Source organism: Netta rufina (genome assembly GCF_964035555.1).
Source record: "Netta rufina genome assembly, chromosome: 14".
Taxonomy (NCBI): Eukaryota; Metazoa; Chordata; class Aves; order Anseriformes; family Anatidae; genus Netta; species Netta rufina.
The window spans coordinates 5,547,088-5,562,445 of record NC_140137.1 but is presented as its reverse complement, the minus strand read 5'-3'; the positions used below and the strand labels follow the sequence as shown (position 1 = coordinate 5,562,445).

Genomic DNA, 15,358 nt, shown 5'->3' with positions numbered 1-15,358 from the left:
GGATTGTAAGGAAGGAGGAGAGGATAAAGTTTTTATAGTTCAGTACTGCAGTAGCAGAATTTGTTATTTGTAATGTTAATTTAAGGAAACTGACTTACGTGTTAGATGGACAGGCCCAGTTAAAGCACAGTGACAGGTGAAGACCCCTAGACTGACCTCTCAGTATTCTTTACGCTATATTTCTTAAAGTCATCAACTCGTAGAGACTGAAGGGAATTCCATTCCAGAATTCATTTAGATATATGCCTATTGTTAGAGATGGCCACCAATTTTAGCTTTCCTTTTTTTCTTTTGAATGTGTTATCTTACATGACAGCAGAGGCAACCATTACGTTTCAAGTATGACTCCAAATAGTGCGATTTTGTCAAACAGTCGAAGGGAAGTAGTATTACAAGAAATAGGTGATGACAGTTTCTTTTGATCACTATGGTTTTAGAGAAGAGAATCAAGTAGCTACTTAGAGATCAGTGATTCAAAGAGATCTGTATAATTCTGGAAGCAATCAGAGTATTGGCACTATTCAGGAAGTATATTTAATAAGATAGTGTGTGTTTTGCAAAGAGAAAAATATATTAGATACCTTTTGATCTTCTAAATGGATCTTCCTGATATTTTTCAGTTTTAACTCTATAATGCCATTGCTAATATCTTATTTGTTTACTTTTAGTAAGATTTTGTTGTTAGATTCAAGGTAATTGTGGAAAACCAAGCAATTGACTTTCTGTTCAGTGTTTCTTTCATGTGGTTTCAGCCACCTGGAGATTCCTAGCCATTTGAAGCTGTGTAAGGTCATAGGGGCTTTGGAGACAACTGCAGTGTGATTCGTACACCACTATTATTTCTTCAAGAATGTCAGATGCAGCACTGCAGATTTGAGAGTGTGGGGTATGCTTGTGCAAGTACAGACCACCAGACTTGGGGAATCAATCATAAGCTTTAGCCTAGTATTTTATGAATGATCTCTAAGTTGTAGCTAAAGTGCGCTTAGAAACTAACTTATTGATATTGTTGACTATTCTCTTTTCTATATAAGTGGACAGGAAATGAGTAAAAAATGCACAGCATATAAAAGTACACATAATTAGGACAGAATCTGTCCTTATCAGACCTTCAGGATTTGTTTTGAAAGTTGGTAAGATGGCATAGCTGGAGTAATTTCTCTCCTTTTATTTAAAACTTACTGTAGGTCAGTTACAGTGCTGTCCTTCATGTTCCCATCAATCACTCAGGTGGAGGGATGCCTCAACAGGTCTGTGTCGTTATGCATAACAGCAACGTGAATTGGCTTTGAGTGGGTTTTTTAAGAGTTTGTTTCCTGTGAAACAAAACATCTTTCTGGTCTGTTCTTAACATGACCAGATGCGAACAAAGGGGTACAGGTGCAGTTCACATGGATGGCAAAGAGCAGTAGTTGTGCCCCACACTTCATAAAAAGTCTGTGTCATGCATTTTTTAGTGGCAGCCCCTATGCAGAGCCTGTTTAAGATACTCTTTATAATTGAGCTGATTTCTTCTACTGGATGTTGTGAAGAAACATCTCAATTTGAATACACAGATTTTCTGAAAAGGATATTGCTCCATCAAAGAAGCTACATGTCAACCATAGCCTTACTCAGTAACTTGATTCTTAGTAAGCCAGATTAGTCATCTATTTTCTAATTCTCCTAATTATATTTTGTGAAGAGACTGGGTAGCCAGGAAAAACATACATCCCTTTTGTTTGGCTAATTCATAGTCCTCTTTCCATCAGGTAAGAAGGATTTAGTGACCATATAGGGAAATATCAATGGATAGGACTGCAACAGTTAGTAGTACTAATGCACTGGCTCTGTGTGTGTGGCAGGTTAGAAAAACTCTTCATTAAGCCTTACTTAAGCTGCTATTAATTTAAGGAAGAAGAGTATTGATCAAATACCCATTTTCCATTGTGTATAAAGAACAAGAATTTTTACTGTTATTTAATTTGGCAATATTTACTTGGTCTCATCATATTCCTTGTCTGTTCAAGTGTTAAAGGAGAACAACAGGTAGAGGAATGTAGCTAGAAATTGTATTGCTTCCTAGGCTTAAGGAAAGAGTTCAAAGCTTTGCACTGGAAAGCCATTGGCCAAATTCACCTTTGGTCAGCAGGTATCGATATAAGACCTTTTATTTTACTTAAAAAAAAAAAAAATCATCTCTGCAATTCTTTTTTTTTTTTTTTTTTCTGAAATAAAAAGTGCTGAGATAGCCAACTTAATTGCCTTTTCATGGTTAGCCCAAGTTGAGAAGATAGTTTTTTAAAGGGACATTTGAATAATTGCCCTCTGGTTTTTCTTCACCTCAGTTTATGACTCAGTGACAGAGGTGTGTCAAGGAAATTTGCAGAGAAGCTACTCTAACAGTTCTGCTCTGGCTAGAAGAGCTCCAGTGTGATTCCAGAGACAGAGGAATTAGCCCTTGTTTCCTCTTGACTAGTGTTCTTGGTGCCTCCTCGATTTATATTATGCTGATGTGTAGCTTTGGTCTATAACATACACACTTTGAGGTTGACTGCAAATTGGAACTTAAGGAGGATTCAAATTATATTTACATTCTAGGTATATGTTCATGATTGTTCTTTTGTCACTTAAGCTCTGTCAGTTGTGCATGTCTATATGTGTCCAGTTGCATATCACAATCTCTTGTTTTTTTTTAGTAAGATTCCGAAGGGGTGTACACACAGATTTGATGATGGCATATTAGGGTTGCCCCAGTGATTATGTGTGGTAATGGTATTTAATTTTATTTAAACTGTGTCTTGTACTCTCCTTGGATTTTAGTAGGAATCTTAAATATCTGTGTTCAAGACTTAGAGTTCAGCTAATTCCTAAAAGATTTCCACAGGGAAGATGTATCATTTGAATAAGACAACTACGTTGTATTCACAAATTCACAAATATGAAATCAGATTTTATTGGAGTATGAGGGTCTTTTCATGAAAAGACAGTATTTCAGTATTTTGGCTAGCTTTATTTCCTGGCATAGGTGAAGTTCCTTCTTCTTTCTTTTTCTATTTTTTTTTTCAGAGAAAGGAAACTGAAATCATCTATCTCTAATCCTGAAAAGGATATCTGACAATTCATTCTGTTTTTTGTTGTTGTTGTTTTTTGTTTTTGTTTTTTTTTTAGGATTTAATTTGTCAGTAAATATTCCTCCTAAGCTGAATCTTATTGTATGTTGTATCAGCCCAGGACTTAATACATGTTAATGCAAAACAGAACTGAATTCTTGATACAGAAATTTAAAGGTCAGAGAGCCATAATGCTAAGTTCTGCCTCGTTTTTCTAGAATTTAAATTGCTAAGATTACTGTGTTGTTTTTTAAAAGGTTAACATGTCTGCATATGCCTTTAAAAAAATCAGCTTTAATAATTAGCTGCAAAATCCTGTATACATAGTACTATTTTCATAGCCAAAAAATAAATCTATTTTTGTTTAATGCTTTTTACAGTGCAATAAAGAGGTTGATGTGGATTACTGTAAGTAGATCCAACCCCACCCAGATATAATTTACTGGGTTCTTCAGTGGCTTTTGCTGAATGCCCTGAACTCTCTTTTGCTGTCAGTGACTTATTACCATAGCACCTCACTTGCTTTTGCAAGTTTAAAAGCATGACTTGAAAGCAAAAGTCACATTGCACTGCCTTCCAGCTTGAAGAACTGCATTGCTAGTGTTTTGCACTGGGACCACCTCCAGCTGTTAATCAGTGAAAGAAAAACTCCAGAGCTTGAGGACTAATATGACAGCAGGAGTGTGGAGGTGTCTTCTGGCCATGGGAGACAGGTTCAAGCATCCAATCCCCTCAGTACCCAACTCAGTGGGAGCAAGGAGATGCACTCAGTTGCAGAGATGGGATACTGACCTGCAGGGAGAGGCTGCAGCTCCTTGGTATCAGCCCCAGCCCTCTCCCTGGAAATCAGTGGGACCAGCTGTCCCAACTGGGGGCCCCGAAGCTGTTTCTGCAGAAGAAGAATTGGCTCCAAGCTCACATTCAAAATAAAAAGGTTAAGTGCCATATTTCATGCACTGCTGCAGAAAAAGGGCACTGACCTCTTTTATTCTGCTAAAGAACAAGAACAATAAAAAAATACTTACCTCAAAACCTGGAAGGGACATCTGACAGTTCATTCTGTATTTCTTGCCAAAGTTACAAAGTGAATATAAAATGCAGTCTTATAACAGGAAAAGTCAGAGTGTCTTGGCAATAGCTAGTACTGCCAACCCCACCTTTAGTATATAATTAACTTTGGAGGCTTCATTTGTCTGTAGGTATTTCTCTTACATTAAACCTTACTGTACAACATGCCACCCCAGGATTTAATACACTCTACATGCAAAATAAAACTGAATCACGATAAAGTTTGCAGACAACAAGTCCATTTAATAAACATAAACTTAAGTTTTTTGGAGAGGTAAAAGTAGTTTCTGGCTGTAGAAACAGCTGTTACCTGCTGTTCTTTCCCCTAAGCATAAATTTTACCATGGCAATTGAGGTCACAGTCATCTGTCACTTTTTATACAGAAACAGACTGTGTTTTGTGGAAATGAAATTGTGGAGAGTGTTGTGATATGTGGCATTTGGGCTTATCACATGCCTCCTTTTTTTCAGTGATACCATCAATCTGCTCTGCTGCATGAAATGTACGAATGTCACTGAGTATAATTCTGTGTCTGTCTGTAGTATTTAAGACTTTCAGTGCCATCCTGCTCCTGAGAACAACTCACTTTGTAAAAGACAGCCAGACTGTTGGTAAGAGCTGTAAAATATTCTCAGCAAACATCCTTCCTCCACAAGAATGGGGTTTTCCTCCCAAAATACACTTAAAGACTCCACACGCACCACCAACAGCCTGAAATATTCTTGGGAAAACCCCACTCAGAACAGGCTGTTTGTATGTTAAAACAATAAAATGCAAGTTGAGACCAAGCAGAGTCTTTGCAGTTGGACTGCACTCTGGTGGTTGTGCTCGTGGTAGTTCAGCAGCGTGTGCTGGTAATTCAGTGATGAATATCACGATGAAATGTTGAAACTGACCCAGCAGGTACAGCAGCACGAATGGTTCTGTTAAGACTGAATAGAATCCAGCTTGTTCTGTGTTGAAGTTAGAAGATCAACAGAAATAATATTATCATAAACTTTAGCCATAAGGTAAATAAAATCTGACTGAAAAGTGAGCTGTGTGAACAATCTCATCTTGAGAGCTTCCTAAATCTGTTCATTTCCTATTCACAGCCACACATAAAGTAAACCCAGGCTTTCTGAAAATTTCTTTTGACCTCTTACCCAAAATACAAGTCTGGAAATAGGATTAAAATTTATCACCGTGGTAGATCAGGGTCCTTCTGGAAACAATAGCCCTCTTGAGTGACCAGGTTGACTATAGGTTCCTATCTGGGTCGCGCCAGAGGCCATAGGTCTCTTGGTAAATACTCAAGGTTCATTTTCTTTTCCACTGTCTTCCATTATTTCAAGAACACTTCCTGATAGAAACTTAACACTGTGAGAGGATGAGGCATTTCTGTAATTGGAGTTTGCTATAAAATCTGTCAGAAGTTTTCATGATAGAAAAAAATGTTTCTTGCCAAGTGCAATGGTCACCATATATGAAAGATTATTTTCATGCTGGGAAGGATAGACTAAAGCTCTCTGAGTTCGAAAGCAGGCAAAGTTTTACCAATTTGTTTTTTAAGGTTTTGATCAACAGTTGACTGTTTTTTCCTGGTAATTCTAGACTAAAAAGTATGTAATTTCTCACGTCTGTTATTCTAGAGGGTCAGACATTCAGGATGATGCATCTTCTGAGTGAATAAGTGCTGACATCTAACAATTTCTTTTTTGCATTCTGATAAGGAAAACTTTAATTTAGGAAAACAAATTAAGAAATCGGGATTGGCAGAACATCTGCTTTGACAGTACTCCAAGTGGGATTGCAGGACAGTATTTTCCTTACCTTTTTGTTATTGTAAAGCTCATCTTTTCGCTGCCTTGCAACTTTGATTTTGTCATAGCATTTAATCTTGGATTTTCAAGTCTCTTGCATGGGAAAGGTACATATAATTGGCTTTTTCTGCAACTGCTAGCATATTTTTGGATAATTTTATGCTGTTGAAACTCAAATGGGTGAAGTTGCCTATCTACAGAAGTTCTTTGGCAGCAAAGAAAAGTCAGATGGTTTGGATTGTTTGAAGGTGCCAGTTCCTTGTCAAATTATGGCCAGCCTTCCTCTCCAATATTTGCTTTTTTGCCTGGAGTATCCAATCATCCATTAAAATTGCACCCATTTTAATGTGACTAAATATCTTTTAGACGGTAAAAACTAATAAAACTTTAACAACAAGTATAGGTCAGTCTGCAATCTGTGAATTGAAAGTCAAAATCTTTGTATTATACTAATTCACCCTCCCTTCCCGCCACAAACGTTTACTTATTTATTCATTTATTTTTGTGCAAATAAGCATCATGGGGTAATCTTTTCCAAGAAAGGGCTTATTGGGAGCAATTACTTATGCCAGCATTCAAAAGAGATGCTGAGGTATAAACATTTCCATTAGAGAAATAGCTGAGCACCCAAATTAAATGCATATGTCAGCATATCTGTCCTTGACTTGCTTTAACTCACATAAACTCTTCATGTGAACGTTAGACAAAGTACAAAACCCCTGGAAAGCAAAACCTGTGAGTATTTCTATATACTTTTATATCATTTTTGGCTGATCGCTGCCATACTGCTATTCTTTCTGATCACAGAGAGCACAAGAGGTGATGGACCACATGCTGTAGGACCCAATGTCTGACAGTTGTTCAGCAGACATAAACCAGCATACTCATATCCCACATGAAGCATATCTCCAAGACTCAACATTTTTTTTATTAAGTGATGACTGCTGCAAAGAGCAAGACCCACATTATTTGTGTCTGAGGCCAGGCTGTCCTGTTGCCATGTCTTCCGTCAGCTTTTATCCCAACAAGATTGCCTGTTCTTATGAGCAGTGTAGCCCAGGTGCTAATCTGATACTTTGTCATTTGTTTTATATCACCTGGAATTGGGTTTTGAAACTATTACTCATGCTGTGTGTGTAGTGGGATCATTTCTGGAATGAGATGCTATTCAGTATGAGTAATAGTGTTGGAATTTGGCATCTTCTTGGGAACAAGAGAGTATCTTTTACTTTCTCTTTTTTATTGTAGACATTAAAACAATAAATAGTTTTTCCTGTCAAAGGCCTACACAAATAGGATTACATACTGTAATCTCTACAGGGCTTCATGAGGACATGCTTGAAGGACTGATGCCCAAGGTCTTACAGTGCTTAAGGCCTTTTATATAAGTGTTTTAAATAATTAAAAACCATTTATTTTTATGCATCTCTAAGGTCATTTTATCATTCAGAAGTTTTCTATTCACTGGGTTTTTCACAAATATGAAATATTCAGAAGATTCACTTTGCATTTCATCAGAACTTCATTTAACTTTCTAGATTGAAGTTCTCCAAAGTTGATCTATAAGCAAACATCTTGAGACTGTATAGGCAGAGTAAATATTTGGAAAATAATGTTGTATATTGCAGTAGATGTGAACTGAGAATTAAGTAATAGGCATTTCATTTTGAATGATGGTGTTAAATTTAAATGCCTGGGAGTTCATGATTGTACATATAAAAAATTTTTATCAGATACATGCAGTCACACAGTTATTTATCTTACAGAAGCATTGGGTTTAAAAAGAGTAAAGGTCCTGGTACACTAAATGAATGGGCTCCATATTTCAATATGTGGTGGTAGCTGTTTTAATGGTAGCTGATTTAATTGCAGAGCACCCAATCTCAGCAGTCTCCAAAAGTTCAAGAACATAAATCAGATGTTAGAAAACCATTTACAAGGGTCAGAGACCCTTATAAGCAACAATGAGATGAGGTATGAGAGCTGGTAAATCTGTGGATTTAAATACTCTTGATTATCTGTTCTGTGTTGGTTTTTTGTTTGGTTGTTTTTTGTTTGGTTGTTTGTCTGTATTTTTGCGAGCAGAGTAAGAAGGTTAGGTGTACTTCTGAACTTCTGTATTCTCTCCTTGCTGACTGAGTGTTTTCCTAGATAACCACTGAGATGCATATAACCTACCTCCCTTCTGTCCTTCCTTCCATCATCCTTCCAGTGTGATGATGTATGTTTTGAATAAAACACGAATGCTTTTCTTATTGTTTCTGGTTGTCTTCTTCCAGAAATCTGAGCAACAATAAGATCAAGGAGATTCGAGAAGGCACATTTGATGGAGCTTCAGGAGTGCAGGAACTGATTCTGACAGAGAATCAACTGGAATCAGTACATGGACGGATGTTTAGAGGCCTTACAGGGCTGAAGACATTGTAAGTGCAATGATCTGTCTTTCTCTATTCCTCTGTAACTGGAGTGGTCATGCTCAAGTTCAGCAGCACTTGTTAAAATCTGTTACTAGACAGCAAACTCTAAAGCAATGCCTTGTTTCAATGTTATGAAACCTTCGGTAAATTTCTGGTCTTGGGTAGGATGTGAGATTTGTCTTCTACTTCTGTAGAAGAAGACTGATTTTCAAAAGTTTCAGGAGCAACTTGATGGTGAAACTGTCATCAGTCATATTTGGTCATTTTTGGGCATACTTCTATTATTTCCATGGAAACAAGGTGTTTAGAAACATACTTGCTATCTATTAGTCCATCCTCACACCCCTGTCCTCTACCTAAATTGGAATCGTTGGTCTGCTCAAACCAAACCTCAGAGGAGGAAAGAAACATAAAAGATTTTAATATCGTACAAATCATATGAAATCACTAGCTAGCAAAAGAAGGCTCAAGTTATTGTTACCAAATACAGATGTAGCTAAGCAACTTTTAGGCAGGCATAATCGTAATGTTATAGTCCTGCTGGTAGAAGGTAGCTGGCCATTCACTCTGTACCAGATGAATCAGCCAATGAGCACATGCATGACTTTGGGCTAGCTACAGTCTTGATTGCCATAGAAATTACCTGCGGATATAGTATTAATGTGGTTGTGGTTGGGGAGAGCATGTATAAGACAGCGAACATAAATGCATAAGAAATTGTTTTGGTATTACTTAGTTGCTCTTAGAACAACTTTGTAATTTACTTCTTAGAACTAACACTTGTACATAAACTCACAGCAAGTAGCACTAATTTATTTTCAAGCTAAAAAATGTATTGAAAGAAGGATCACAGAGAGGATTTCAAGATGGCATCTAATCTATTCCTTTTCCCCATCCTGAAAAACAGTCAGGTTTCTGATGACAGCAGAGACTCAAGCCAGATGATGTGTATGATGTGTACGTGAAGAATTTCCACTTTTACAGTCTCCCTGCTGTAGAAAGAAAGCACTTGACTAGGTGGCTGCTGTCACTAAATAGACTACAGGAATCAATATGGAATTTAAAATCTGCAATTTATTCATTAGAAGCAAATGCTTCTTATGTTGCACAAAATCATCACACAATCCTTTCAGCCCTTACTCAAATACAAAAAGAAAAAAAAAAATTCCAGGCTTCACTTGGAGGCCTTTGACCTGTAATGACAAATAGGGAACTTTTCTCTTGCTATTCCTTAGCATTATTTTTCTGTGGTTACAGCCATCTGTTCTTTAATGTATGCATTTTACTAAGGGAATTTAAAATACTGTCCATAGATACTAAATTAATTTTCATAATGTAAAGCAGCCTGTGGCAGTGCTCCTAAGCAGTATTCAGCATTTTTTTAATAAAAAGATACTTAACATTCAAGCTATCCTGCTGACCTGACCTAAATTTCTCCCTAGCTGATAAAGCAGTCTAAATATACACAGCATGAAATGATGTTCTGTAAGTATAAGTTTCCCTTCAGGAAGGGCACACAGTGCATAGTATGCTGTGGTATAAAACCAAAGGTTTTGGCTTTAAGGACATATGCAATAATTGACTTTGAGCACTGAAATTGTGGCCTTTTATAAAGAGGTCACGCTGGACAGTCATTCTTAAAAGACTTTGTTTTCTAAAAGGCAGTAAATCACTGTGGAATTGATGTATTGACATCCCAGTTCAGTCATCCCACCTTGCAGAACGACTGCCCGATACGTACAGAATTGAGAAAATGCTTCTGTATATGAATTTTCAAGAGTGACCTGAGATGCATTATTTCTTTTATTTACTCTTACCTTTTAGAGGTCATGGTTTTGACCTGGCTTTCAAGCAGCTTTGTACTCAACATGTAAGGCATGTGCCTCTCTGCCTCCTGACTCTTTTCTGACATAGTTTCACCCTAGTTGCAACACCAAAACCATTGCAACTGTAGTGGCTGTGGTGGTAACTCTGTGTAGAGACCAGTAATGCTAAAGCAGCATAATGTCCAGGTCTTAAATGCTGAGCGTTTGTGATTGCACAGTTAATCTCTCTTTGTTTTTTTTTTTTAAGTATGTAAATGCCCAACTGTTGGATACAAATAGATTTAAATCCAGACTTCTAAGGGAGTCTGAATTGTCCTTGTTCACTGCATGAATTTGATACCAAAGAATGAACGCTCCTTAATTGAGAGGATCAATTCACTGGAACAGCAGCATGAGCTGCTTATATTGTCTGGATTTCTGGTAGTATGCTTTAATTATGGAACAATTTTTCACCTAAGTAGAAATATTACAACTGTGTGGTTATGTTTACAGATCCAGATGTTGATTGGCATGAAGTGTAACATACTCATAAGCCTCTTTTTGCTGTGCAGAGATACAAAACACTGCAGTCTTTCAAATTAATTAGGTTGTATCATCGAGTTCATTGTTACCATAACAACTCAGAGAGATGTGTCTTCCAAAACACAGCATTGATTCATCTAGTACAAACACTGAGCAAAGAACAATTTATAGATTGGTTACTGCTTTCTGTCTTGTCAATTAATTATTATAATGAGATTTGAGAGCTTGCTTTAGGTCTGGAAATCTTTCCTAAGCTACTCTTTGATTTCTGCTAAGGGCACTGTTTCCTTCTGTATTTCTGCAATGTGGATTACAAAAAACATCCATGATAGAAGCAGAAATAATGCAGTTAGTATTATTGTCACATAACCTCTGACAGTCTTTCTCAGTTGGTCTCTGAAATACGTATTGACTTGCTCTCAGATACTTACTAAATGGAGAGACTTGAGTGTTTATTTCAAGTTTGCCACTAGTTGTAATTTAGATTGCATACTAATTTCAGATATGGAGTTCCCATCAGCCTCTAATGCTGTGTGGAAGAAACGCATTTTAAATTCACAAGACAATGTTCATATGAGTTTAGCCCTCTTTTAGCTGTGTTGTACTTCAGCAATCAATAAAAATAGAGCACAGTACTTGCGAAAACATCTGTTGATGCCCTAGAAACAGGGCCTCCTGACCTGAAATTATATTCCCCCCCAGTATTTCCTAATTTCTTGTTTTAATCTTCACAGGATGCTGAGGAGCAACTCTATCAGCTGTATAAACAATGACACCTTTGCTGGACTGAGCTCAGTGAGACTTCTTTCTCTGTATGATAATCATATCAGCACCATCACGCCTGGAGCCTTCAGCACATTAGTCTCTTTGTCTACAATGTAAGTTATCTTCTTACAATAAGAACATATTGTGATTCCATGCTTTCTTTTTGAGGAGACAGTGTTTGAGTTTCAAAATCAAAATGCTTACTTATTCATATTTGGAAAACCTCATTTAGAGAAAGAAAACCCTATCCTACTGCAGTCACAGGTTGTCTTTGAAAGATTCAGGGTATGATTCAGAAAAACATTTGAACTGCTTCAGCTAGAGTAGCTGAAAAAGCTCAGATGTTGCCAGCCTCAGGCAGGATGACTGCATGTTTTGCTATGTTATAGCCTAGTGCAGTACACAGAAGGGGTTCAAGGAAAACAACCTCTACAGATTCAGAATTGCATTAATTTCACTACAGTCTAGTTTTGTAAGGACAGCATTCTTGGATTTCAGTTAAATTAGTTAGATATCAGAAAAAATCTAATAGCTAATGCTTAGATTTTCAGATGAACTTAAGAGGGCAAAACATTCCAGTCCTACTGAACAGGAATTTAAAAATTCCAGTCTAAGCTTTTCTGGTAATTCTCTTATATTCCTGTGTACTTCTTTGAAGTAGTTCCTTTCCTTTTCAAGTATTTTTACATACCTTTTGTGAGGTGTCCATTTTAATAAAAGACAGACTGATAAATATGGAGAGAAAGTCCGCTCTTTGTTTCCAGCTGTGAATATGGACCCTGATGTTGCTGTTAGTGTAAGTTGTCTGATTAATTCCCTTCACACTGCCCTGAAAATACACTTTAATTGTCCAGCCAAAACAAACTATTGTAGCTATTGCATTTCAGGTTTTGAACCTGGACTTTTCTTCCATTACTTTCTGTAACCCCCAAAGCCCCATGAAACTGATGGACAAGAAACAAACACAACCAGATTATTTCTGTTGATCATTTTCAAGTCACAGGTCAAATCAAGTGGTACTTGCTGAAATCTTGTTCTCACTATGCTGCAAGCAATGCCTACTTGCTTGTTGCACAATTGCTTCTGTACTTCCGTCTGCGACTAGGTGTGACTCTCTGAATCAGTCTATAAAGTCCCTGCCCTGTTTGAATGGAAACATTTTTGTCATATTTTGTTAGAAGATGCCCAATTTTCTTCTTTTTTTTTCAGCTGCAGATAAAGAATATTATAATTTAGAGGATCAGCAGTTAAAGCTGCTGCTAGTAAGACTGCACTGCTTTGGCACGGACTTAAAACCACATGCTCTCATGGCAGGTTCCTACCTGTTTCTTGAAGAAAAATTATGTTCTTTGACACATTTTCACTTCGTGTTTGATCCACAGACAGTTAAGGCAAGAGGAGGTTTGCTTTTGACTTCTTTAGACATTGTGGCCTAGACAAGCCATAGTGATATTTCACATATAAATGCAAAATGCAAATGTGTTAATTTCCTAGCAGCACTCCATTGTAGGTTGTTATATGAAATGACAACACAGCTGAAGATCCACGCTATGCTTGCTTTTCCCTTTCAACCCACACTTTGTAAGTTAATCAGGGTTTGCAATGACTCACTTTTGCATCTATTACTGTGAGCCAGAAATTAATACAAAATTTAACATTTCTTTCCTTTTTTGTCTTGGCATATTTACAGCACTTAAAAAAAAAAATAAATGCTCCTTTTGTTATTGGTCATTGAGTCAGCCTCACTGGTATTATCAAAACATGGACAGCTTTGAAAATAGTGCACTAATGGTTTTCAATAGACGAAGAACATTTATTTTATAAGTTATTGGTGAAAAAATATCAGTTTTTATTATGTGTTAGTAGTCAAAATAAGTATTTAGCATGCTAATTTGAAAAGTACTTTAACTTTTGCACACATGGTGTTCAATGATGTCTGTCAGTCCTCACACAGTCAGCTGGGCAGATTTGTAAGAAGAGCTGGTTTTCCATAAATTAAACATGCAGCTATTCTCATATAAACTTACCCTGAATTCCAGGATGTATTTTCAGCCTAATTTCAACAATACCCAGATGCGTTTCAGCATGTTTTTCTAACAGGTCACTAGAATTCATTTAAATAGTTAATATTCCGTAGCTACTTTGCAATTTTTAACAGAGATGTTTCTAATAGGATATGAATATTTCATCCCTCAAGACTTCTATTCACCCTTGATTTTAAAAATATGTCTATGTCCTTGAGGAAGCACTTATGAATTTAATGTTAGTAAGACATCTTTGCTAAAAGCTTGATTGCTTTGTTTCTGTTTGAGTAGTTAAATCACTATCTTACATGTAGGAATTCTGATTACTAATTATGAATTTTTAAAACAATCTGCCTGTCCAATATTTCTGTTTGTGATTTGAGAGCTCCACTTGAACAGCCGGTTTCCAAGATAAAGCTTCTGAAAATTATTGTCTGTTCTATATTTTCAACTGTTTTTTGCAGAGGATCTCTTGTCCCACATGGCACTCTAGAGACCCTCTATCTTAAAATTTTTCCAAAAGCTGCATCACAGCATTGCCATGGAAAGAGTATATATGTGGGCATGTCACCTTCATATGAAGTTAAAATAGAAAGTCGATTCTCTTCAGCTGGACCAAGAATTAAATTTACATGCCACTGAAGTGGTAGGAGGACATGTGTAAATTGTTACAAGATGAATTTTTCTTTTCTTTTTTCTTTTTTTTTTTTTCCCAGAGTTATTTAAGTTTCAGAACAACAGATTTATTTCTCTATCGTATTTATATGTAACAACTTCTCGATTAGTTCTTAGGGAAAGTATAAACCAAATGTAATCCAAGGGTTTAATATTTTTTATTGATATGTTACCCTTTATCAGCTAATGAGGAGTAGCACATTAAGTTAAAGCAACCTCTGTAGAATGGTCATACTTATTAATTTTGATGGGAGCATCCTGCAGATTGACCATATGAATGTTTCTGAAAGTTTTTCCTTATGTTCAGAGTTGCTGGTTCTCCAGAAAACTGATTATATACACCTGCTGTTTGTTTCTAACAGTGGATTACTTCCTTGTAAGGATTTGTTTCATGGAAGTTGTTCTGCGAATATGATCTCACTCCCTTCCACCAGTGGAACAAATGACCTTTGGAGCATTGGTTCACTAAGCTTTGGAGATTTAAATGCTTGGTTTAAACACTCTATTCATGCCAAAGTATGTCAGTATGGAAAATATACAAGGCATCCTGCATGTGCTCCCATTATGGATTAAAGAAAATGGAAAGCAATTCAGAAATGAAGTAACCGAAAGCAGAGTAATACTTTCAGCACTTTTCTGCTTCTTTCTGACTGAAAGCTCCTATGTAACTTGTTCACTTACTCACCTTTATACAGCAACTTAGTCGTGCCACTGAAACCTAGTCAGCATAAAGTAGGTTGAGTATTTTTTATTATGGAACATTACACTGAGTTTACTACTCCTCCCCATTTCTCCCTTTACACCAATACAATAGGCTCAACAAGATCCACGTGTAATTACACACCCAGAGCTCCTGGCTAGTGCAGTGATTAAAGTGTGCATTGACTGAAGTAAGCCTTTTTACTACATGCTGTAAATCATATTGTGGTTATGTAGTATTGACCTAGAACCTATATAATTTAGAAATTCTTTTGGGTTTGTTTTCTTGCTGCCACACCTTATCTGTGCCAGATGTTTTCATCTTCAGCACTGTTGTGTTCTGAAGGAACTGCTTGGCTGAAAACTTTGTGATACTGACTACGTGGTTAGGTTTGTAAAAGTATGTTGCAAGTGAAGATTTCCAAGGTCTTCAGCTACTACACCTGTATTTGAAGCATGTGTTTCTT

General features: G+C 36.7%; 1 protein-coding gene across 1 annotated transcript in view; it reads left to right on the top strand.

Moving 5' to 3' along the window:
* SLIT3 (slit guidance ligand 3) overlaps positions 1 to 15,358 on the top strand; it is a gene marked incomplete at both ends in the record, with an annotated part of 518,009 nt that overhangs the window by 398,724 nt on the left and 103,927 nt on the right. Inside the window, 2 exons of the mRNA XM_084295482.1 lie at positions 8,243 to 8,386; positions 11,463 to 11,606. Coding sequence (XP_084151608.1) covers positions 8,243 to 8,386; positions 11,463 to 11,606 — 288 coding nt within the window. The remainder of the gene's footprint in view (positions 1 to 8,242; positions 8,387 to 11,462; positions 11,607 to 15,358) is intronic.